Genomic DNA, 25,718 nt, shown 5'->3' with positions numbered 1-25,718 from the left:
GCTCTCTTTACCTCTCGCGGTGACAGCCACAGACAGGTGATGAGTCTGCTACTGCCTTGGCAAACAGAGCTGGGCTTTTCGCACCACACAGTGGAGACTCATGCTTTAAGATCCAGAGGTTCCACGTCCGATACGCCCTGCTAGGGCCCAACCCAGAGTGCGGACAGGATAACATTTGTACAGCACCCAGCACTGGGGCTCATGCTGGTTGGCCTCTGGGTGCTGCTGAGTATAAATGTTCAGTAATAAAAAATATCTCATAATACAACAGGAACCCCCAGCTGCTCCCATGACCCCCAGTATGGCCACCCCTGGAGAGGGTCCACCTCCGCTGCTGCCCAGCCAGGCTGCTCGGCGGGGAGAGCGCCCCCCAGGGCTCCCTGCAGCACGTGATCTCTCTCGTGGTCTTCCCTCCAACGCCTGGACCCCACTTTGCTAGGGAGGCTGGCCAGGATCACAGCCACAGGCAGGCTGCACTAGCCCCACGGGCCGAGGCACAAACAGTCTGCCCCCAAGCCCTGTGGACCGGGCTCAGCCCCGGCTGATCCGCCTCCAGACAGGCAGGCCTTGGAAAAGGGGCGGATTCAGTCCCCGCTGCCCCCGGGGCTGGACCCGCGCCCGCCCAAGACCGGATCGTTTTCTCCGGGTCGGCGGGTCCAGCCGGACAGAACACGCTACAGGGACGGACGGTCGACGCTGTAGCGCTCGATTGAGTTGGTCTGTGGGAGGGGGCACCCGCATTTCCGCCCCGCTGAGCGGCCTGCCCGTGGATGACACGCTTAGCAGGCGCCCGGCGCCACTGACACGTCATCGCTGGGGGCGGGGTAAGCGAGCCGGCCGGCTGGCGAAGACGGGACCAGAGCCCCATGGAGCCGCCAGGGGAGACTCGGCCCTGCCCCAGGTACCGGCGGCAGCGTCCCCGGCTGGTGCCCCTGGAGACAGCAGGTGTCTCGGGCCAGAGCGGCCCCTGCCGTGGCGCTTTCGCCCTTGCATGGGAGCCCGCGCAGTGCTGCCGGCTCGCTCTCTGCGCGGGACCCGCCCGCCTGCCCTGGCCCGGACCCCCTCGCGGCGGCGGCGGCGGGGCGGGGCGGGGCGGGCAGGGGGTCTTGCCTTACAGGTGCTGCGGGTGCCCCAGCCACGGGCGGCGCCCTGCTCCATCACCCACCCCCGCCACAGCAGGCGCCCAGCCAGCTCGGTTCCCTCTGCAGGTGACGCGCTCCCTGTGGCTTTCCCTGGGTTGAAGGCTCAGCGATGAGGGGGCAGCGGTGTAGGCGCTGCTGACGCGGCCGGACTGGGGAGTGCGCGTTGTCCGGCTCTGGGTGGAAGGGACGCCCCAGCTACCTTCGCCGCTGCTGGAATTGGGTTGTAGAGAGGCCCTCGCAAGGGTAGCCGCCTGACAGCCATGCTGAGGCAGTTGCTCTGGCTCTGCCTTTTACAGCATGGGAATCTAGTTACCGCTCCGCATTTTAACATCCCTTTAGAAAAATGGACAGAACTTGAAGCAGAAAATGTGCCCCCCCTCCCCCCCCGGGAGGCTGTTTCTGCTGTACAATGTGTTTCTTGTGCCCTCCGTGCCTCATCAGAGGGTGCTGGGCTCTGTTCTGCCGCAGCAGTGCCGGGACCTGCATGACAGCCCCTCCCCCTCCATTTACATGTAACACTGGCTGCCTCCCCTGCAGACCCACCGTCTTGTTAGACCCATTGGAAGGATCGGGTGTGCGACAGAATAGGAGCTAAACAGACTGGCTGGATGCAGTTGGCCTCACGCTGCAACTTACTGTCCTCACTGTTGAGAGATTGCCTGTCCAGCAGCTGGGAATCGGGAGGCCTTTTTGACAGCCTGAAGGATGGAGGGCTTGACTGGAGTGGGAGCACATCTGAGATCCTCTGGGAAGCTTCACAAGAGAGCAAATCCAGCCCCGAGCTGGGAGTCTGCTAAAAGCAGCCCTCTAGCAACTAGTTTCTCCTTCTGGCAGCTTGTTTTCTGGATATGCTGGTTGGCTGCTGCCCAGTCACTGTCGTGAAGCAGTTTGGGCTTTTATGAGAAACAGGGTCTAACTGGCTCCAGGGTTTACTTGCCTTTGCTTTTCCTTCAGGGGCCACCTCCTGGACCTGCCCTGGGAGGACATCCTGGTGCCACACATCCTCTGCCATCTGCCTCTGCGACAGCTCCTGAGCCTGCAGAGGGTCAGCAAGCCATTCCAGACTCTCATCCAGCTGTACCTGGCCAACATGCGCTGCTTTGACTCTAGCCAGGTATGGGAGAGTTCTGCACTTGGCGCTGGGGAGAGCTGTTACGTGTGGGAAGAACCTACAATAGGAAAGTCAGGCTAGGTAGGAGGGAGGAAGGCAAATCACAGTCAGAATATTTGCTCTGGTTAACATCCCCGGCCCCCATGCTTTCAGGGGCTGACAGGAATGATTCAAGTCTCAGCAGCGCACAGATTTGTTAATAATAGGCCATTAGGCTGACAGGAATGATGAAACCAGAAGCCCTTCCCATGGCCCTATCCAAGCACCAGCAGGGGGGAGCAGAGAGGCGCTAGGCTGGGAATGGGACAGACTCTCTGTTTTGCCCAGGTTTGGAGGCAGGTGGGAATGATGCATACAGCTGTGTGTGTGTGGAATATGATGTGTCTAGATGGGTCTGGCTCCTTGAGGCGGGGGGATGGGAATATGATGTGCGCAGGTGTGTCCAGCCTTAGGGGCTGGAACTCACCAAGTCAAGCATTCTCCCAGCCCTACTGGGAAGGTGGTATGGGGGGGCTGCAGGGATGATGAGTAGGAAACACAGGAGACTGTAAGTTGGGCCTCAGTGAAGAGCTGGTCTACACACAAATCAGCACAGAAATAGTAAGAGGTGTATGTTAAACCAGTTACAAATCGAACCTGGGAAGTTATTTTAGTGCAAGTCTGAGTGAATACATTTATTATGGAATAGCAGTGGTTCAAGTGGATTTAGTTAAATTCAGTTTGTTACCAACTGCGGCTAAATTCACTTGAGCCGCAGTTGTTCAAAAGACGTGTGTTCACATGAGGACTTGCATAGCTTAGGAGAGATTAGATGGAAGGAGTGACTGGCTGGGAAAATTTTAAAAAAGAGCAAAATGGGCATTACTTGCCCTAGCACTGACTAAGAGGGCAGGCCTGTCTGCAAGTATTTACAGCTGGAGAATGTGGAGAGGTAGGGATTTAGAAACAGAAGCAATTCAATGGCATTAAGAGGAGGTAACCTTGGATTGAACAGCTGGAATAACTTCTTGATGGCAAGAATTCTCGTACGGTGGAATGGTCTCCAAGGGAAGCTGTGGGAGCCCCATCCCTTGGGCCACTGAAGTGGAGAAGAAGCTGCAGGAAGTGCTGCAGCCCTGGTGAGGGGGTGGATTTGGTGACCTACCAAGTCTCCTCTGGCTCTTCGCTCTTTGATGTCTCTGGTGCAAGGAAGAGACTAGTGAGGGAGAGAATCTAAGAGCCAGAGCAGTGTTGATACACTGGAGGTCTTGTTCTCTGTTCTCCCAATGCAGGTTGGTCCTCACCTCCCCAAAACTGCTTTCTGTAACCTTCTGAAAGACAACGAAGTTCTGCAACAGCTGGCGCTCCAGAACTGCTCTGATTGGCTGACTGACAAGGAGCTGCTTCCTGTGATTGGCCAGAACCACCACCTGCAGCAGATCCAGCTGAGCAGCTGCCTGCAGTTGAGCCGGCATGCCCTGGTGGCCATCTCACTGAGCTGCCCCCATGTGCGCAGTCTCTCCCTGGCTCACTGCGAGTGGGTGGACAGCCTCTCTCTGCGCAGCCTGGCTGACCACTGCAAGGGACTGGAGTCCCTGGACCTGACGGCCTGTCGCCAGCTGAAGGACGAAGCCATCTGCTACCTGGCGCAGAAGTGCAGCAGGCTGAAGTCCCTCTCTCTGGCTGTCAATGCCAACGTGGGTGACACGGCGGTGGAGGAGATTGCCAAGTGCTGCCCTGAGCTGGAGCACCTGGACCTCACCGGGTGTCTGCGGGTCAAGAATGAGTCCATTAGGTACCAAGTTTGTTTAACTGTGCATGCAGGATGGGGGCCCTCCGTGGGGGGGGCGGGGGGAGATCAGAGAGAAAGAAGGGAGGCTGGGTCTCTTCCTTGCTCGCTTCTGTGGTGCTGGGTGCAGTGGCAGCTCTGGGCTGCTGGGGAGGCTGCTGGCAGGCACTGGAGGACAGCGTAGATACTAGATGTAACGGATGGGGGCTTGGCTACAGTAAGCTCTCTGGGATGCCATGGAGAGGGATCAGGATTGAGCTGATCACCAGATTACCATCTCCTGCGTGTGCTCTATGCCCAGGCAAGGCCCTCCTCCCATGGGTACGGTGTGTCACCTTCCAGTAACAGTGCAGGAGGGTGCTGGGAGCAGGAACTGTTGCCTCCAGCCTGCGCTCTCTCTTGGCAGGGTCCTGGCCGAGTACTGCACCAAGCTGCGCTCGCTGAAGGTGAAACACTGTCATAAGGTGGCCGAGTCCAGCCTGAGCATCCTCCGTGGCCGTGGGGTGGAGCTGGATGTGGAGCTGCCGCTGCAGAGGGCCCTCGTTCTCCTGCAGGATGGGGTTGGATTTGCCCCCTTCATTAACCTTCAGATCTAGAGGAGGGGGACGGCTGCTGCTGCTGCTGAGGCGGGAGAGAGCGCCCAGCTGGCCTCTGCCTCCTGGAGGGTGCTGTAAGAAATTGCTGCTGAGACACTCAGAGGGAGCAGTCAGTCCCATCAGTGTGGCTGGTCCTGATAGGGCTCTCTGACCTCCCTCTACCCCCCGCCACCTTGGTGCTCTTTAGCCACGGCTGTGTTTGTAACAGGGCTCCCGCATTGCCTCCTGGGGGGAGCGGCAGCACTTTGCAGTGGTGTGAAAAGTGAGAGGCGCTCTCAGCAACGCCGTGGTGCTGAACACACCCTGGCTGGGCCAGGTCAGCTGGTAAACAGGATATATTATTTAAGCAATATTTAAAATCTCTAAGTCCAGCATGCTGGGCATCGGCTTTACAGAGAACAAGATGCTGTGCAGGGACTATGGCCGTGGACTGGCTGCAGAACTGTTGAATAAACCAGACCACCTCTGCCCTATCGAAGGGGAAGTGCTGAGCTCTCCCCCCAGCCAGGACAGGGCTTGCTGAGCTGGGGGGGAGGGAGTCTCAGTGATAGCTACAGTGCACTGGAACGACCTTGTCAGAAACCGGCGGGCCATCTCCCAACAGCAGTGGCACAGGCTAGTCACCCGGACCAGGCAGCTGTGGGTCTGGGCAGCTTCGTACCCAGGGCAGCTAGCCTGTACCACCCCTTGCTGCGTGTGCTACTGGAGCTACGCTGCTGCTTTTAGCACCTGGCTCGATGAGAGCTGGGAATCACAGCCCTAGCTCCAAGCGTGGGCTGGAGGAGAAAGCGACACTAGCCCTGGAGTGCGGGGGGCCTGATTCCCAAGTGCTAGGGCAGGGAGAAGAGCAAGGCCCCTGTGGGTTCTGTACAGCAGGGGGCAGATACCACTTACTGCTGGGGAACTCAGTTCACATCAGAGTTTGGTCAGAAGTGTAGCAAGCCTTCATCCTGGGCTGTGTCCCCTGCTCATCACAGGGCTGGTGGCTGCCACTCAGGTTCCAGCCCTGAAATAGCAGGGCTCTGGAGGGGTGTCCTCAGCTGCTGGCCCTATCGGGCTGCTGCAGAGCCATCAGGAAGTGTGCTGGCAGAGATGTGGGGAGCTCACAATACCAGGCCTAGTTTCTAACCTAAGCCCTCACAATCACTGTGCATTCAACACGCTGAAGGAGCTGCAGGTAGCCAGTCTACAGGCACCATCTCATGCCTCGGGCGGGGGTGCGGCAGAGACAGAAAGATGCAGCTTAAGCCTCCAACCAACCGTGAGGGGCTGCAGGTGCGCGACCCTTCCCAGGAGCAAATGTACTCTGGCTGAATTCCACACTAATTCACGCCATCTTTACTAACAGTCACGATCAACAGAAACACCATTGCACACACATTTAAAAAGACAGCTGTGAACTGCACTAGCCACACATTAGCTATAAAAAATCCCCATGCAAGGAATGGCAGAGAGGTCCAGGACACACATCAGCTGTGTTAGTCAAATTTGCCATAGTGACGGCTGGCTCCTGGCTGCGGAGGGACAGTTTGGAAGGTTACACAAACAGCGTTGCTGAACAGGCTTCTCTGGGACATCATGCTATAATTAGAGGCTGACAGCAGCATGCTGGCTCCTAGTGGTAGGTTAGTTCCAGTCCGAGGAGTATAGAAGGCCCCTCTCATCCTTCCTGCTTCCCTGGTCTGTCCCTCCATGCCTCAGCCAGCAAGACAGAGGAAGATGCCTTGGAGGGAATGTCCGTCAGTGGAATTTGTATTTCTTGGCTGGCTTGAGGCTGATGTAAGTTCTCTTCATCTCCTCGCTCTCTGGCTTCTTAATGTCTTTGTACCTTTCTCCCTTTGTACTCACCACCTGGTTGTCAATGTAGCGGATCAGTTTCTTGGGAGCCTAGGAAGGAAGTGAAATTGATGTGAAGTGGAAAGTGATGGGAGCCCTGGGTGCATCTGCAGGGCAGGCTTGGGTGTGTCTTCGGGGCAGGTGGAATTAGCATCAACTGAAAGCATTAGGTTCGGTGTTTCACACGTTCTTTAAGAGCAGGACTAGCTGATCTCAGCAGCTGGAGAACACTGCGTGAGTCTTGGTTAAATAACTGGTAGGAAAGCAAGATGAAGCCATGGGGGTATACATACACCCCCGTGGGGAAGCACAGCATTAGGCTGAAGTGGTAAACAGTGACAGCTCCTGCTGCCAGTCTTACACCTCTCTTGGCTGGACCAGTTCCCCCTTCCTTCCAGCCAAAGGCTCTGTGAATGGGGCTTTAACTGTGGCAGATTCACCCTGCTGCCAACCTGTAGTTGGACCCTGCTATAGCCAAAGACTCTCATAGCCATACCGACCGTGGCTCTCCTCACCTCCTTTGGCGGCACCGGCCTGTGTGTTTTCTGGTCCTCCTCGCTGTCCACCATCATGTATCTGAAACACAGTCAGGGATTAGTGAAAGCTGCAACACACACAACACTATCATGGGCTACTCACATCCCATTTCCTTATCCCCCGCCCCATTTTCAGTGTGACCTCAACACCGGCTGCACTCCACTTCCAGCTGGAACACCGGGGATGAGCCCAGGACTAACAGTGGGAGGGAGGAGGTACTACAGCATCAGAGGTGCTATCCTTTCAATGGGTGGGATCTGCACAGCCAGCTAAAGGACCCTGAAGCGACGTCCCAGGCCATATGAAGTGTACCTGAAGGCAGCCTGGCTACATGGTTTGCTCAAATAGGCCCAGATCCTCCAAGATATTTAAGTGCCTAGCTCCTAAATGGCAGTTAGGCACCTAAATACCTTGGAGGATCTGGGGCCATAATCTTTGCCCTGTCAAGAGTTGCTCGGAGGTGGAAGAGGCAAGTTCTGGTCTATTTTAGGAAGCAGGTTTGCTACTTTCCAATCTCTGTGGGCAGGCAGCATCTACGATGTGTTCTGAGCACCACGCAGCTGAAGGACTCAACTGAGATGCACAGCGGTGGGTTCCTGGTAGCACAGTGCTGAAGTGGCTGCATCTCTCATTTCAGAGATGACTTCCCTTCAAAACTTCATGCCCTTTGCTAAAGGGTTTTGTTTGAGGGGTAAAGTGTCCCCTCGCTCCATGTTTGACTGATGCACAGGTACGTGCTCACTGCACTGATGAGTTCTTTACTCCCTTTTGCCACTCTAGAGCCAATACAACTATGTGACAGCACAGCCAGCCTTGGTCTTTTGTCCCTGAGCTAGGATAGCTGCTCCTGTGTATTTCCAGCTAGAAGACTGCTCTCGCTCACTGTGCTTGAGTTGTGTTGTAAGGACCTTGGCAAAGCCACCATTAAAGTGAGGTTAGCATATGTGACTAAATGGCACCTTTTTACTCAACACAGCTGCTCCCTCGCGCTCACAGCAAGCCTGTGTCAGATCAGCTGGAGCTAGGTTAGCCCTTGGGAGACAGCACTACTCTGGGAGAGTGAGCTGGGTTCCGTTCTGCCTTGCTCACACCCGACAGCTGAATTCCAGCTGTCACTTATCACTGGCGGTGACACAGGGAAGCAGAAAGAACCAGTCTGGAGGGGCAGATCCCAGCTGGGCAGGTGCAGGCTGCAGCTTCAGCACTTACAGATAGTGGCTTTAGGCTCGTCTGAGCCAGACGTGGTTGTAAGAATCAAGAGGGAAACCCCGAGCAGAGTTCACATCCCTTCTCTGACTGGACCTGCATTTTGAGATTAGCCATGGCCCAGGCATGCCAGGATCCTCCCCTTACCAATGGCCCAACTGCAGAGTGGCACACACCAAAGCTCTCGGATAGGTCACTTTGGCAGGGTAGCCTGGGTGGGCAAGTTCCATTTGTGACTATTTCCCCAAGCCCCTCATCAGAGCCCGTTCTTGCCACTAACAAGGACATGAGCAGATCCTCGCTGCTTGGTACTTACTTCTGTAAGATAAATTGTTTGAGGTCGTCTTGTTTGGGCACTCGGCAGGGCCTTGCTGTCTCCTGGGATTAGAGAGTAGGAAAGGATGTGCGTGAGCTACAAAGTCATCAGCTGTCCAGTTCCATCCTGTTAGCTAGTCCCCGTGTGGAGAAGCTACCCCGGATGCTGGCCAGTCAGCGTTAGGGGAGAATGCATGGGGCACAACCTCTCTCATAGCAGCCCAGCAGGCTGGACAGCCTGTACCTGGAATCCCTGGGGAAGGAGCCAGCTCAGTGGGATCTCACTGCTCTGCTCACAGGGTGAGGACCTGCTGGCCTCTTCCATTTGCTATGGGGACATGGAAGATCCCCACAGCCACTTTCAGAGGTAATGAACTATGTTTCATCTTGGTGTGATGCCCTGCTGTATTTGTGGACACCGGTTCCTCCAGTCCCCCCCGGTGCTGCTGCCAGGGCCACAATACCTTCACGTTAGCACCCCCTGGGCCAGGTTCCACCTTCTCCTCCACCAGTAATTGCACCGCCTCGTCCAGATTTCCCAGTGCCATGGTTAGTGCCTTCTGAGCCTGGCTGAGGGTGCAGGCTGGGAACATCTCCAGGAGCAGCTCCACCCCATCCTTCGGGTCACCTTCTGCTCCCTGGTCAGGGTAAGACAGACCTGGGCTGACTCTGGAGGGCAGCAAAGGGCTAGGCACTTTCGGCCAGGAAAATTGGTTTCCGGTAAGCCAGATATTTTTCCGCAGAACCAAATCTCCTCACACGGGCAGGTGCAAACCTCATCCCTGAAGCTGGGGAGCTAGTTATAGGCTTAGCTCTTTGGAGGCTCTGCCCTCACACACAGCAGCAAGGAGTCTGGATACTATTGGCCTACTTCTTGCCAGCAGATTAGCAGTCCCCCAAGGTAGGTCTTCTGGGTGTCGGCTCATTTGCCTACTGTGATGCTGCACATCCACCCCCCGAGAGATTCTGGGAACTGGGCCATTTACCTGTAGCCCTGACAACTGGCACTCCCACCGTGTGGTGTCGCAGCAAATGGGGGCGGGGAGGGGTTTAAGCACAGCATGCTACTATGGCAGCAGAGACGCTGAAGTGCAGTAACGACAGTTTCTATAAAGCAAGTGGTAAATGGTGACAATCACCGAGCAAGACAAGGGCATCAGTATGCATGTTCTTGCCTCAGTGCAGGGGGAAAGAGCAGGGATGGGACCAGGTGTGCAGGGAAGTGCTCACAGTGGGAATACCAACTGAGCAATGCTCTTCTACAGCTGGAGCATAGCTGATGGGCCCTGGAGAGTAAACGCTGGCTTGTCCCTGAATTGCACAGAGGGGACGGAGGATGATCCAGCACTGTACAAACATTAGGAACAAGTTCTGCAAACTCTTTCTTCAGGAACCACGGCACCCACCACTGAAATGCAGCCACCTGTCAGGTGGAAAGGGGAAGCTGTACAATGGTTTAGAACAGGAAATGGAGAATGTAAGAAATTAAAACTTGGGAGGGGATTTAGGGATGCAGAATTTAGCAGTCAGAGTCGATATTTGGCTTTTGTGAAAAGTCCCGTGGGATCTTTAATTACAAGCAGGCAGATGCTCTGCTACCTCCCGTCCAGAAAGTAGCACAGTGTCCCCCAACTGCAGGACTGGTTCAGTGCTGATTCAGAGGGAAGAGCACGAGCTGTGGAGTTGCCCACACCACTTCTGGCAACCTTTGAGTTTTCCTGGAAGGTTTCCCCTCCCAGTACTGACAAGACCCTGCTCATCATATCACACAAGCTGAGGTCACATCTTGAGATAATATTGCTTCCGGCCACCCGCACCACATAGACACCTACAGAGCCAGATTATGTCCAGCCCTGTATGGTAACCTGTGGCATGCAACTCTGTCCTGTGTCTAGTTCTCTATGGCAACAACCCAGTACCTGAGCCATGGCTCCCTCTGCTGGTATATGCAGCCTCCCCTCATCAGAAGCTCCTGCCCCCTGCTCATCGCTGTGGTTCAGCTCTTCAGCAGGGGCACTGCTCGCACTCTCTGCAGCCTTTTGGCAAACCTTTCCTTAAAGACACAGTGCATATTTATTTGTGAGCAACCCTGTAAAGGTTACAGCTACCTATAGCTTTCGTTATGGGAAGGACAAGGTTGCTACTGTGCTGCATGCCAGCACTAATTCCTTTCTCCATGATTGGTTTCCAGCCAATGCTCTCCTACTACTGCCAATCAGGTATGGCTGCCACCTTGTTCATACAGCCTGTAGTGGGGCAGAGTTAAGGTTGTTTGGGTGCCTTAACTGTGTGTTTCCAGACCTTAATATGTTTGGATTTCTTTTATCTGACACCTTGATCTTTTAAATGAATTTCTGGGGTTTGTATTGCTGGGGTTGGGATAAATTACACCATCCCTGTAGAGTGTTTTATTAAGTGACCGGTACATACTCTCAGTTGTTGTCTGGGAATTAATTTACATATAGGCAAGGCTCCTGCATGGTGTGAGGCCCAGTGTGCAATGTGGTCAGGCTGCTTTGATGAAGCCAGCATTGTACTGGGGGTATGTGTGTGGAAGATGGTTAATGTACCAGATTGAGAATCAGGATCCCTGGCTTCTTTTCTCCCAGCTCTAACACAGACTCCCTGTGTGTAATAAGAGGAAGTCATTTAGAGGGTATATGCCTCAGTTTCCCCATCTGTAAAGTGGGGATGATGCTTCCCCGCGCATGTGAGGCACCTTGAGATTGTAGCTTGAAGGGTGCTGCAGCCATGCTATGTATTATTGTTACACTATCAGTAGGCTGCTCCCCAGTAGGCATGATAAGGGCGGGGCAGTCTGCTCTATTATGTGGGGCCTTTTGGCTCCAGAAAAGATGCCAGTGAGGCTTCGGTTGTACAAAATCTGGCCCCTCTGCCGCGATGGGTCTCACCCCTCATCCAGCAATTCCTGCAGCCAGCCACTAACTCCTGGGTGGGTTAGAGCAGTTCCTTTAGAAAGGCATCCCATCTCAATTTACAGACGCCAATGACAGAGAATCCAACTGACTCTCTCAGGCTAAGTATCATGTACAAGAGACTGTCTGGGTTTGCAACCCTTGAGCCATGCTGCTAACAGGAATGCAGAGAGAAATCCCCAACTTACTGGCTTTGGAAGGCGGATTTGACCTGGTCTGTCCAATCCCATTTCCAAACTATACACAAGACCCCTCTAGATACCTCAGGAGCAATAGTCCTGTAGAGAGACCTTCCCCTTACTCTGCATTCACTTTATATGTGGTTGGGATCACCAGCAACCCCAGGGATGTGTTCAAGTGGGTTTCCCCCCCAAATGCCTCTAGTTCAGCCACAAACAAGCGCATTCCAACCTACCAGCCCTCCCACATGCTCCTGTCAAGACTGACTTAATCTGGTTAGAAGTCAAGCGATTCAGAGTCCCTGTGAGACTCTCCTAAATATCCCAGCTTAAATGGCAAGATCATGCATTGTTCTGTGATGCTCCCCATCCCTCAGAGAAACTTAAGACTAAAACCACATCCTTGATTCATCTCTGCATGCCTGAGCGTCCACCGTGCAACTTACCTTTGTTGCGAGCTTCACTGAGCCTTTCTGAGAGGGCAAACATCATTTCACAAATGTTCCCGCTGCAAGAGACAGTCGCAGTGTGAATGGCATAGGGAGCACAAGCTTCTCCTGCTGATCTAGGTACCAATAAGTCCCCCGCCCTGAAATCACTGTATAACGTCCCCCACACACTTGGCAGAAGTTGAGAGAGTCACTAACAGCAGACAGCTGGAATTCTACACTGAGCACATGCAACTCAGTCTATGCAAAACAACCATATTGCTGAGCCACCGATCTAGAAAGATGGACCCTGTAAAGCCAGTGTATGCAGCAGGCTAGTGCCATAGTAAATCCAGTACAACAAACTGGGATCTCAGAAGACCTGGGGCCGGCTTGCAATCTGTACTGCTATTCGTCATCATGTACCCAAGTAAAGGCAAGACCCCGTACACGACTGCATGGTTTTGGGACCAGAAGATCCTTAAACCAAAGCACTGAGCTGCTTGATGCAACAACTGAGCTCTGTGGTACTAAGACACTTAGACCCAGTTCTTGAAGCGTGGCATGTATGTCCTAGATGATTAGAGGCACACACCTGTTGATTTCTGCAAAGCCAGGGATATACGCCTCCATCATTTCCACAAACGTGTCCATATCAAAGTTCTCCTCGGACGACTCTGGTGAGCCTAGTTCTTCCAGGACACTAGCGATGTAGGAGAAGAAGACTTCATCCATCCCGCTGGAGACAAGGAGAATGCAAGCTTAGGGAGTTGAGCTAACAGGTACTCACCCCCCTAGTGCCCTTCCACGTAGTGCAGCTGCAGTCACAGGACCCACTTGGCCAGCTTCCTGTGCTGTGATTGGATCAAATCTCACAAATGAAGGCACATAGGACCTGGTCAATAGTTGTAGGGCAGATTTTCAGGGATAATCTGAGGTGCTGCAGAAAATGACTTGTGCAGTTTAATTTGTGACCGTTTTCCTTCCCAGTCAGCACTAAAGTAATACCCCAGTACACTGCTGGGGGAGGGAGGACAGTACTGTTGGAGTTACAATGTCTGAGCAAGGTCCTGAGCACTTGTGACAATGTTAATTCTGGTATTCTGGGCAGATTCCAAGGGTAATTGTACTCTGTAGATAGAATTTCAGGTTAACAATCTACTGGATGTAGTACTCTTCTTCACTTTCTGTCCTAAGCCTGCATACGGCTGCCACTTACCGCAAAACAGCCACTGCATTCCAACCTAGAGATGGCTGCATTTCATTAGTGGGCAAAGTTCTTGTTAATATGAACTGTGTACTGGTATATCAGTCTGCTGTTTGAAAAGCACTTCGGGGTGCCTTTAAGATGATAGGAGCTAGCTAGATCTGTGTTGTTGCATAAGACATTAATAACCTTATTCCTTAGTTTCACTGGAAGCTACTAAATGGTAACACTATTAGGCTATGGCTACACTGGCACTTTACAGCGCCGCAACTTTCTTGCTCAGGGGTGTGAAAAAACACCCCCCGGAGCGCAGCAAGTTACAGTGCTGTAAAGTGCCAGTGTAAACAGTGCCCCAGTGCTGGGAGCCATGCTCCCAGTGCTCTAAGCTAATCCCCTCGTGGAGGTGGAGTACCAGGAACGCTGGGAGAGCTCTCCCCCTGTGCTGGTGCGTGACCACACTCGCTCTTCAAAGCGCTCCCGCAGCAGCGCTTTGAAGTTTCGAGTGTAGCCAAGTTACAGATGGCGCGAGGGCTCTAGCAGACTTTGGACAAATTACATGCGTCCCTGAGATCTGGATTGAGGGGCAGCAGAATACAATAAATGCAGGTTAGAATATCAGACCTGGAGTTTAATAAAAGGGGCAACTAATAGAAAGTCCAAATTCAAAAGACGAGCTGGAACATACCTGAGATCAGCATCAGGGATGTGGGACTGGATGAAGCATGTCAGAGAGTCTCGAATGATTCTTTCAAGATCCATGTCTCTTTAAATGGGTTTCTTTAAGTGGGGGGGAAAAAAAACATATAATTTCAGAAGCAAAAATGAGACCAAAGCATTCACATTCACAACACCTCCATGTAGGCTCATGCAATCAGAACAATTCATGAACTCCACCGGTCCGGCATATTGGCCTGGGGAACTGTCGTAGGAGTTACCTGCAGTATGAGGAGCCACCAGAGATATCAGTCCAACACAGTCAGACCACTCTTGTGTTTCACAGCTTCTCTCTGCTACTGGTGTCAAAGGCTTTCACAAGTGCAGAGTAAAGCTCCCTCACTCAGCAGGTGTAGTACAGCTAGAAATCCTAACACGTGTCAAGCTGCAGAGTTGCGGAATCAGATGGCAGGATGGACTCCAATGAAGGAAGGCTTCAGGTGTTGCTTGCTCACTGAGGGTGAAGACGGATCTTCCAGCTAACAGTGTTTTCAGTGATGCCTGGCTTTGTAAATGGGTGGGAGACAGGATAGTGCCTTTCAGTGAAAGGGCAGCCTATCGCGGCTTTCACAAGGGAATACCAGGCAGGGCACAGCCAACCAGTCTGCCAGCCAAAATATCAAAGGTCTCCCAGTCAGGCAGGGCAGCGCCAGCAGAATCCTGCACAAACAGGAGCCCATTGTTGTGCTTTTTGAAGGAGCTGTTCTGTAGGTGAATGTGACCACAATGGGAACATTTGATAACAGTAACTGAGCAGGGGCGTTCTAAGGATCACAGACCTCCCACGCAAGCAAGGGCAGGACTGCACTGTCCACCCACTCTCTCTCTGCTAGCAGCAGAGTCCAGTCTGAACCCGCTGGAAAGACGCTATCCCACGGGCTGTCTCACTCATAACTTCCCTCTTGAGGTACATGTCAGCTGACGGCACAGCAAGGAACCTCTCACTGCAGGGCTGAGTTACATACACAGACACAGACGCCTACTTGAGGACGGATCACGATTCCTAGTGAGCGACGTGGGCATGACCCCAAAGAGCTTACAATCTACAGGCATGATCACACTTCCAGCACGCATCAGTGGCGAACCTCCCTTCATTGGGAGCAGGACCAAACCCTAAATTAGGCAGCACAGGCCTCTAGGAGAGCAATCCTGTGAGGTGCTGAGCACCAGCTCCGATGGGAATCAAGGCTGCACACATCTCCTAAGAGAGGACTTTACCAGAGCTAACCAGATACAAACAGCTACCCGATTGTGCTCAACACTGGGTTCCAGGGCCCCTGTGGGGAACCACACTTCCAGCCAGGTTATAAGCTTTGTTTTCATGTGTGAATACAGTTTTGGAGCCCGCCCCCATCCCTTGGCCAGAGAACAGCAGGGCTCCTGTGTATTCTGCAAGAGCCATCTGGAATTTATCTCCAGACACAGAACCCCCTGCACCAGCGCAGGTACTCTGTTGATTATGCCAGGGTTTAGAACCGATCACAGCAGCATTCTGTGCTCAGCGGAGCAGGGAGCAGAGTAAACAACTCTGGCAAATGGGAGAGATTCATAGACTCCAAGACCACTGTGATCATTTAGCCTGCCCTCCTGCATAGCACAGGCCAGAGCGCTACCCTAAACTAGAGCAGATCTTTTAGATAAACACCAAACCTTGATTTAAAAGTGGTCAGTGATGGAGAATTCACCATGACCATGGGAAGTTATTCCAAGGGCTAATTACCCTCACTGTTAAAAATTTACACCTTCTTTCCAATCTGAATTTGTCTAGCTTCAACTTCCAGCATTGGATCATGTTCGACCTTTGGCTGCTAGATTGAAAAGCCCTCTCTTATCAAATTTTTGTTCCCCACTTAGGTACAGCGGACCCTTGCTAGAACGCGCGTCTATATAATGCGAATTTGCATGGAACACGGTCGCGGCCATGGATCCCAAATTTAATTACTTTAATTGCAATTAATTTTAACGCGGTCCCCGCACATGGATCCCAAATCCTGCATTCTAGTGAGGGTCCGGTGTACTTACAGACTGTGATCCAGTCACTCCATATCCTTCTCTTTCTTAAACTAAATGGGTTGTGGGATGCAGGGAAGAACGTCTACACTCCTCCTGGTGGACAGAACTTCACAGCAGCTGGACCCAGGCTACACTACTCACTATCAGCTGGAATAAGAACCACCACTAATCTCAATTTCTTAAGAGCTAAAGACCAAACCCACTTGTTCTCCCAAGCTCTTCTGCAACTCTAGCCTTCTGCCAGTATTCCCATTTTTCTAAATTTAATAGTTAAAAGACCCCTCCCCTCCCTGACTCTTTCCCATAGGTAAGTAATAATGAGGTATCATTGACATCATTCTTCTTTGGAGGTGCTCAAAAGCTCACAGTGAGGGGCATCAAAAAGGGAACCTAGATAAATAACATACCTGCAAAAAACAACAGAAGAAGGAAGACATCTCCAGCAAGACAAATGTATTATTATTATTAACCAAAAAGGCTTCTTTACAGTAATCGCAACACAAACATTTTCATTTCATAGCATTGCAATAAAACAAAAGCAAGGAAGTATCCTAATAAGGGCTCTCCAACATGAAGGCCTAGCCACATGCCACCCCTATGTGTGTCTATTTGTTGCACGGCTTTTCCATTTCGGCTTAGGAGGACTCTTTGCTAGTAATTTTCTTGCTTCTGCAAATGTCATATCCTTCCAGTGTGGAAGCTGACCATAAACAAACACCTCTTTGCTGCCCATGTGTTTTTTTTTTTTAAATGAATCATATCTTCTTAGTTGACTGGCAAAAATCAGTTTGCCATCCTCAACCTTGCAGCTTATATCCACTGAAGAGCAAGCTAGATTCTCTTCTGCCTCAAGCATCATCAACCCATTTACTAGCAAAATTCTGACTTCAGAATCTCATTGTTGGGGAGACTGTACTAAGCAGCAGTTCTGCAGATGCCAAGCCCAACCTGCAATCGCTGGTCACTAGCAAATTCCCTGAGCTTGCAAGTCCAAGAAAGGTCATTAGCCTTTACAGAAAGCCTGGATGGCCAATAAATATAGAGCACTGGGGATGTCCTTTTTACAGTCACTACTGGTAGGGAGAGAGTTCATCACCCTCTTACTCAGACCCATCATGACATTCTGCTGGTAGGAGAAGAGATTTTCATCATTTCTGTGAGGCTGGCCAATGCTGCTATGGGAGAGAACTGTAACAATAAAATGTAACAATAACCATAACAATAACTTTTTCTGACAACCCAATTTACTGAACAATAGAGCACAGCCCACCACATCAAAGGCACTTCTGCGAGGTCCATAAATTAGTTGCTAGTAATTTATTCTGATCAATAGAACTGGCAAAGTCACTTGTCTCCTTAATCAACAGCACTTGCAGGGGAGCATCAGACTGGGAGGAAAGGAAGAGAAGGATAAATAAATCAGCAACTGGAGTATTGCAGCTCAGACCAACTACTAACTGATCATTTACAATCCCTTTCCCAAACCTTTGACAATTCCGGAGAAGATGTTGGTTTGTAATGATTTTGTCCCACAGAATTACCCAGGTTGGTTTCCAAACAAAGGGAATTTCCAACGTTTATGGTAGGTAGACAGACAGACATTAGAAAGACGCTTCAGTCAATGTGCATAGAGTCCTCAGCTTTCTCAGAATGACTATTTTAGCATCTCCCCAAACTTCATTTTTACCTCCAGATTTAAGATTTCGTTCTCAGAGAAAGCCACCTTTAACAGGCCTCTGAAGAAAGGAAACCCTTTTGTGATAAATTCATGAGACATTCCATGCCAAACGGGGGATGGGCAGAGTTTGGATAATCTGGGTGCTTTTCAATGAGTCCTCCATAGCCCTCAACTTCCCTGCCACAGAGGAAAATGGCAAACAGAAGTGAAGAACGTCTCAATTGATGAGCTCCCTTAGTTCCTGGAACTACAGAGGAGACTTTTTATAACACTATATGCTATGAACTCCCCGTGTTCTTTGATATCAGTTAGTGACAAAGGACCCCCACCCCATTACTGCCACCACCACCACAGAATGTGAGGCAGTCTTCTGGGATGTCTGAACCAGGCTCTATCGCCTCCATATTGCTTAACCCCATCCTCAATGGGCCACGCTGTTAAGGAGCAATGCACATTTCCCATTCTCTTCCCAGCCAGACATCACCTTTCTTTGAAGGCTCTTCTTCCTTGGGATATCTACTCACCAAGAGCAGGTAGCCTATGATGTGCTGATTGTGGTGCCAGCATTATGGCAGGACATGATCCAGATTTAGTCCCTGTCCAGGCAGACTAAATTGGCAAAGGCAGTCTTCTTTGCTCACACAATAAAATACTGGTGATTATTATTTAGTGTACCCTCCAAAACAAACAAACAAAAATCCAGCCACCCTTTTCTCAATCAAAGACATTGGTTTTTGGAGTATTGCAGCTCAGACCAACTAACAAAATACTCCTTTTTCTACACCTTTCAATGCGCAGACATTGGTTAGGCCTCAACTTCCCTGTGATGGTAGTCATTATCATTTTACAGATGGGGAAGCCGAGTCATCAAGTAGTAAAGTGACTCGACCAAGTTCATTCATGATGTCTGGCAGAACTGGGAACCAGAACCCAGGTCTCCTGACTCCCAGGTCATTAGCAGATCCCAAACTGAATGCAGAGCATCCATCTCAGCAGAAGACATCAAAGAAATTTGCAAGGAAGCATTAGTTCTTGGATCATCCTCATAGCAAGATGGTTTTTAAATGACAGGCCTGACAACTTCAGTAACTGAGTTAGCTCCATGGCTAGGTCTCCACCACTGCCAGATGCCTGGGCCCAGTAGGACTAGCTGCTCCAGCATTGGAGTCCATTCTTTTCCAACTCACAGGAGTCTGGAAATCACTACTTTAGTAAACTCAACAGATTAATCTAGTCAAAGCAACGGCCTTATGGGATTCTGCCTTTTGAAGTTTGGAGGTCATCTCAGCTTCTTATTAGTTGAAGGCCGATAAACTAGTCGATTCGCTCTATGTAACTAGCATTCTCTCTATGAAACCCCTCTGGAGAGGGGCATCATAGGATAAGGCTGCCTCTCGGATGAGCAGCGTGTGATTTCAGCGGCCTTGCAGGAGGCTAGTTTCCGTTGCTGGAGAGAAATGGGGGTTACAGAGTCAGGCATAGTGTGATGGGTGTGTTTATATGTGCATGTTCTTATCTACATGAGTCTGGTTATTCTTAAACTGTGCACAAGCAATTCCAGGAACCCCAGTTTGGTCGCCCTCGGCTGCTGCCTTAGTGACTATTCCCCCACATCTCCAACCATCCTCCCAGCTGCTGGAACCTTCCCTTACTGGCTGATCCAGCATTCGCCACTCTAGAACTAGAAGGCCAGCAGCAGATTCTCCCTTAGCAGATTCATCACACTGCCCTCTGCTGACCTGTTATAGCTCAGTGGATTCATTACACTATCCTCAGATGCAATGTCAAGAGCAGAGCAGTCCTAGCTCGTGTGATCAGAAGAGACAATGCTCCATCAGTTATTTTATCAGCAAATAGGGAGATGACGAAAGTATGTGGGTTCCACAGGCTCCCACGCCCCATTTAGTGGACAGAAAAACATCTGGTTTCAGAATATTATGTATGGGCGGGAGAGGGCCAATTGGCTTAGTCTCTTAATTATAAGTCTCAGAATGACATGTCAACAGGATAGTATTTTACCATATCCATCAACAAGAGCCATATTTAGATAAACCTATTCATTACAAAGCCAAGCCATTATATTCAAACTGCAAAGATGTGTTTTTAATTTAAAGGCTGTAAGACCACAAGCATTGAGCCCTCAGAAAAATGAAAGAGGACAAGCACACCTACCAACCCAGGCACCTGCCTCTGAGACACACCTCCTTCTAAGGTACACAGACCATCCAGAATTTCTCTTCCAGTGAAACAGGACCTTGTATCTCAGACCTGTCCTTCCCTTTCACATGGCACATTCATCTGGAATGATTGTGAAGTCTGAAGGCTCTGCTGCCTATCAGATTTAGTTTGTAGTTATTCTCCTGAAATAGAGAAAACTAAATAAAAATCCATGGAAAAATATTTGGAAACTGATTCTTCAAGATCAAACTAATCCTTGCAAATTTTGTTTTGTGTTATCGAAGTTTCAGAATGCCTTACCTCAGGACAGCAGAAAGGTCTTTGGTGCCGTACCTTCTTCTATTTATGACGTGAGAGGATTAACTGCGGGCTCTGTTACCAGATCTCATCTTTTAAGTAGAGTTTTGCAGGGGATGAGTTTTATAATGCAGTTTATAATCCCCTAAAGGCAGGGGAAATAATTTTCCCCAGGGCGCAAACACAATTGTACTGAAATGATGCTATCATTCTTTCAAGCCTCCAGCCTCAACTGCAGTGTGGATTTTAACATAACCACCTCTTTGGTGGGTGTTAGCTGGCTCAGCTCTCTATGCAGAACTCCTTAATTATTTTTCACCATTATAAAATGGGCCTGAGAACTCTTCCTAGCTTCCTATCCAAAAACATAGCTCTTCTTTCATGCATAGCCAAGAAATGGCATTGCTGTCATTCTGCCTTGATTGGTTCTTTTAGAAGAAGTGATTGTGTCATCCCCTTGCTGTGGTTACAACCTTATAGTTTTACACTGTCAGAGCTGAAGATCTCAGGCCACTGGAATTCCTTGTCATCTTTTGGAGGGTCTTATAAAATAAAACCCAACCTATTTAAGCGCTAACAGTGTGCTCAGGGGAGCTTACCATCTGAATACAGGTATCCTGGCAGGATGGGTTCAAGTTGCCATATTGGATGGACGGCTTATTTGGTTTCCACAAAACTCATTTGGTCAGAGCTACTTCTCAAACTGGGCTGAGAGAAAAGTGGTGTCATTTAGAAAAAGGTGTGAAGGGACTACTTGAAAATCTATTCCTTTCTCTATCAAATACCTTTGCTCACTGTGTTCTTGATGCTATGGTTCAATAGGTTATTACACCATCCTAAATATCTCAGGGTTTATCTACAAAGCAGTAGCTGTGCACAGGCTAGCCTACCTGAGCTAGCCTGAATCCAGCTAGCATGGGTAACAATAGCAGTGAAAGACAGCACAGCGTGGGCTCCAACACAGGTAGTGCAGGCCCGGCACAGATAAGCCCGTACTGCATGGTCTCCATTGCTATCGTTACCCACACCAGCTGGATTCAAGCTCACTCATGCACAGCTTTTCCTGTATAGACGTACCCATAAACTGTCATGGTCAGTGCTACCCACATCCGTTCTCTGCTGTACCTACATGAACAGAAGGAGTTTTCCCTCCCCCTTACATGACCTACATGTTGGGTCTTTGCAATGGAGCTCCAGAAAACACTCTCCTATAGTTATGGTGTGATTATCATGGTACAGTACTAATGGAAATATCTAGTTTCATTTTATCCTGGAAACTTCTTGACTAACACACACAATCTGGAGGTGGAATTATCCCCAAATTCTGATTTTTTTCCAGTTTCTCTTAGTACCGGTTACTTTAGGGGTAGCAGGCCCATGAGTCTGTTGCTGGACTACAAGAATTTCACTTACAGGCAGGACAAAAATGTTCTCTCACATACAACACACCTTTTTTTTCCTGCTGGTGCAGAGATCCATGCCAAAGCTAGAGCCCTTTATATTAACTAGAGAGCTAAAGATGGCACATCTACAATTGTATAAATTATTTAAGCTTCATCTTTCAAATATCTCTGCTCTGGAAACATAGGATCAAATCCCAGTGGAAGCTTCTTATCTTTTGTCCTGCTGTAGTTGATACACTGAGTCCCATGCACTTTACAGCCTGTGGATCTTTCAGATGAGACCTTAAAAAAAAAAAAAAAACAAACCCAAACAAGCCTTGTCTGCTCTACATGAACATTAAAGATCCTCCAGCATTTTTTGTAAGGATAGATGCTGTGATGAGCCCTACACACTGGGCTGGAGTCTTGCTGAAACTAAAGGGCAAAAGCTGCCCTTCAATGGAACAACAACAGGCATTAGAGACAGCAGCTATATTTTCCTTTATTGTTCTTTTTTCCCCCCTTCTTGTGCATTGCCTGTCTTAAAACAAACAACTCCTCCCAAAACCTAACCAACCAAAACGAAAAAAGGAACATTTTTCAACAACAGCTCCCTAGCTACAATCCAACAGCAAAACGACTCACACTGTTCTCCTCCCCCCCCGGAACTTTCAATACAAGCAACAGACTCTCTCTAACAAACAATTTACTCTCTGAAACACTTTGTTAAACTTAAAAGAAAACTTTCCACAATGAATAGCCTCCAGGATATTTAGAGTTCCAGTATTTTAATGATTATGCTTTGGTTTTTGTTGTTCTGTGCATAACAAGCGTCTGAAGGACTTTTATGGTGTGGTTGCTATGGGAGAGCCGGTCAGGGTTCTTGTACACGTAACACAATTAACTGTATAGTGTTGCAACAGTAAAATCAGGCTTCTATCAACAACCCAATACCCTCCAGCCTGATACTTCTAATTAATACAACACACAGTACATTTGTCAATGGCCAGAATTTTCCCTTCCCTCCTATTGTCACACAGCATGCTGTGCATTGGATAGCTGCAACTCTCCTCTCCAGAGATGGCTGCACTTCAGTAGTCTGTATGTATACAGAGCCCTATCTTGCAGCCCTAAAGCTCACATTTACATGAATGGAAGTTTTGCCTGAGTAAGGACTACAGGATCACAGCTAGGCTTTGTAAGGCCTTTTGGTACCTGTTGTATAGTCAGCAGTTCATTCTAGGACTGTTTAGCCCAAGCCAAGAATTAGGAAGACCTAGTGTGGGAAGCACAGAATGTGTAGTTTAGGAGCAAGAGACAAGGAATCTATGTAGTAGTCTAAAAGAATTTCCTTTATATTAATTATGATTTTTCTTCTCTATTGCAAAGGACTCTACAATATCCTTCAGGATGAAAGGTACTATATAAATGTAAAATATTAAGCTGAATATGTTAATAGGCGTAGTAGCCTTGGAATTTTGTGGCAACATTTCTCAAATTCTACATTTCTGTGGTGTTTGCTTGAAAAACCATAGAATTGGAGGACTGGACAGGACCTTGAGTGTATAATAAATACAGCAAAATCCTATTCCTAACCAGCAAAAGGAGCTGTGGTCCCAGCTATAGCTATGAAACATTACTTGTGTGTCTTATTAAAGCAGTAAGACACCAGAGGATGGAGGCTGAACTGTGCCATCACAGCACCTTTGCATTTTCAGCATGGGCCTCAAAAGCAAAGTATTAAACCACCCGAATAATAGGTTGATTGTTAAAAACAGTCCTGAGCTGTAATCCCAGTTCTGACACAGACTGGCTGTGTGACCTTGGGAAAGTCATTTAATCTCTTTGATTCAGTTTCCCCTTGTGTAACATCGGGATAATGTTCAGTTACCTACCTCACAAGGAGTTATGAGGATTAGCTAATGTTTATAAAACACTTTGAACAAGTGCTAATAAGTGTTAAATGTTGTCATCTCAGCGTGACACACAACATGGATTACCTTATTTCCTCATTTAATGCTGTTTTAAAAAGTAAGTTGTTTAAATAGCAGGTTTCAGAGTAGCAGCCGTATTAATCTGTATTCGCAAAAAGAAAAGGAGTACTAGTGGCACCTTAGAGACTATCCAATTTATTTGAGCATAAGCTTTCGTGAGCTGTAGCTCATAAATTGGTTAGTCTCTAAGGTGCCACTAGTACTCCTTTTCTTTTTTTAAATAGCAGCTATCTCCATACATCTGGGTGCTACAAAAACAAACTGGGTCTAGAAAAAAGCAAATATTGTACCTAAAGTTAAACTAATCATAACTTTTGTAATGAATTTGCTACAGCTGTGTCACTTTTCAAGACCCCCTGTCCCATTTGCTTTTATAGTATGTTAGCCAAGAGGCCAGGAACATGAACAAGAACTCTAGATAGTTGTATGATTGTAAGTCAGGAGACTTCGAATATCACAATCCCACTATTATTAAGTGTCTGGAAGTCAAACTAAAATACAAAAATCTAGAGTTTAACTCCCCCATCTCACACACGTCTTCCCAGATCCATTACCAAGAAACCCAAGCTATCACCAGCAAAAGAAAAAAAAACAAAACAAACATGGAAGAGGATTGAAGACAAAGGCACATTTGATTTTTATTATAGTCGGGTATATTTTTTTTGTAAATGTCATGTGACAGCTGTCAAATAAAACCACACACAAAAGCAAGCAGGGCTATACAGTTCTCTCAGGGCTTGGCAGACTGGTGTGATGTTATGGGAACCTCTGCAGCTGCATGTGTACACAATCCCCACCAAGGGGAATTGGGAACCATGGAGATAGAACCACATCAAGGAGTCTTGGGGATGCAGGCAGCATTTTAGTGGTCAGAGTCAGGACTGGGCTGTGTTTCTGGCTCTGCCACTGACTTGCTACATTGCCCTTGCTAGGTCAGGAGGGGGACAGGTTTTCAGCAAGCAACCCCTATCCTGAATGCTGCCATTTTTAGATGTCTAAATTTAGACACTTTAAGGCTGATTTTCAGAAGGGCCCGGCTCAGCAGTCACAGCTCCACAGTTCCTAATGACTTTGGCTGAACTCTCAGCATTTCTAGAAGTCGGGCAAAGGTGCATCAAGTTGGGCAACCCAAAAAACGAAGGCACCCAAAATCAGAGGCTGCTTAGATGTGGCCTTGGTCTCAGTACACCTTTGATCTGCAGAGAAAGGTACCGCGCGGATGCCGTCAGCTATGCCAGTGCGGCCCCACGGGCGAATCCCGCACCCCGTGGATGGCGCTAGGGCCTGGCCATTCCACACGTGTCTGTGGGCGTCTGACACGCGGTCTGACCCGGGCGCTCCGGCCTGGCTGCCGGGTCCAAGGAAGGCACTCGGACACGGCGCTTCTGCTGCCCCCGCCACTCCCTGCAGCCCCCGGCGCCCGTGGGTGGCTCTGGGCGGGCGCTCATTGCACGCGGGTGGCTGGGGCACAAGGGCCGGCCCCCCAAGCTGCACCCAGGGACCCCGCCACCTCCCGCACTCAGGGGCCCCTGTGGACAGACACACGGACGCGCTCCCGCCGCCCCCCGGGAGCCCAGCCGGACAGACGCAGGCGGCTGGGGAACGCGGCCACAGACAGGCGGGCGGGGGAGGGGCGTCACCTGGCCTCCTGCGCGTCCCCGCCGCGGCCTCGCGCTGCCTCCGGGCCAGGTCCCGCGCAGTCAGGTTGAAAGCAACAGCTGACTCCCTCCGCCATAGAGTTGGGAGCGGGAGGCTAGAGCAGCTCCCGCCCAGTCGGGCTCCTGCGCCGCCATCTTTATTGTGGGCACGAGGGACTTTCCAAGCCGGCTGCAGAGGCTTTGTACAGTCGAGCTAGGGCGCCTGGCTGTCCCCTGTCGCTGCTTGGCCTGGAGCCAATGGGGCCACCCCTGCCACGCGCCCCAGTGCTCCTCCCACCACCTGTGCCCCCGCAGTCCCCCGAGGGTTGCCAGCTTTCTACTGGCACAAAACCGAACGCCCTTGCCCCGCCCCTTCCCCAAGGCCCCCTTCCTCCCCCTCCCCCACCCCCACTCACTTTCACTGGGCATGGGCAGGGGGTTGGGATGCGGGCTGGAGTGAGAGGTTTGGGGTGCGGGACGGGGCTCCGGGCTGGGGCAGGAGGTTGGGAGGGGGTGAGGGCTCCGGAGTGGGGCTGGGGATGCGGGGTTTGGAGTGCAGGAGGG

At 50.2% G+C, this 25,718-nt stretch overlaps 2 protein-coding genes across 5 annotated transcripts; one reads left to right on the top strand and one right to left on the bottom strand.

Annotated features, from left to right (window-relative positions):
• The first annotated feature begins 779 nt into the window (after positions 1-779).
• FBXL15 (F-box and leucine rich repeat protein 15) lies at positions 780-7,933 on the top strand. Its single transcript, XM_048857472.2, has 4 exons — positions 780-901; positions 2,097-2,256; positions 3,525-4,027; positions 4,428-7,933. Exons 1-4 carry the CDS (start codon positions 867-869, stop codon positions 4,615-4,617), a joined length of 888 nt encoding a protein of 295 aa, XP_048713429.1. The 5' UTR covers positions 780-866; the 3' UTR covers positions 4,618-7,933.
• CUEDC2 (CUE domain containing 2) lies at positions 5,933-25,445 on the bottom strand. Of its 4 annotated transcripts, none has more exons than XM_048857471.2 (9): positions 25,158-25,433; positions 13,947-14,038; positions 12,650-12,793; positions 12,073-12,134; positions 10,431-10,564; positions 8,976-9,149; positions 8,513-8,574; positions 6,969-7,029; positions 5,933-6,504 (listed from the first exon to the last, which is right to left on the bottom strand). In XM_048857471.2, exons 2-9 carry the CDS (start codon positions 14,018-14,020, stop codon positions 6,358-6,360), a joined length of 858 nt encoding a protein of 285 aa, XP_048713428.1. In that variant the 5' UTR covers positions 14,021-14,038; positions 25,158-25,433; the 3' UTR covers positions 5,933-6,357. The 4 variants fall into 4 exon arrangements, with proteins under 4 accessions (XP_048713428.1, XP_048713426.1, XP_048713427.1 ...); XM_048857469.2 differs by adding an exon at positions 19,839-20,026 and having other exon boundaries at positions 6,411-7,029; positions 25,158-25,445; XM_048857470.2 differs by lacking the exon at positions 25,158-25,433 and adding an exon at positions 14,197-19,790 and having other exon boundaries at positions 6,411-7,029.
• Positions 25,446-25,718: the final 273 nt, after the last annotated feature.

This window comes from Caretta caretta, chromosome 7 (genome assembly GCF_965140235.1).
Source record: "Caretta caretta isolate rCarCar2 chromosome 7, rCarCar1.hap1, whole genome shotgun sequence".
NCBI lineage: Eukaryota > Metazoa > Chordata > Testudines > Cheloniidae > Caretta > Caretta caretta.
Note: the sequence above shows the minus strand (reverse complement) of the source record. Positions and strands in the feature narration are given on the sequence as shown.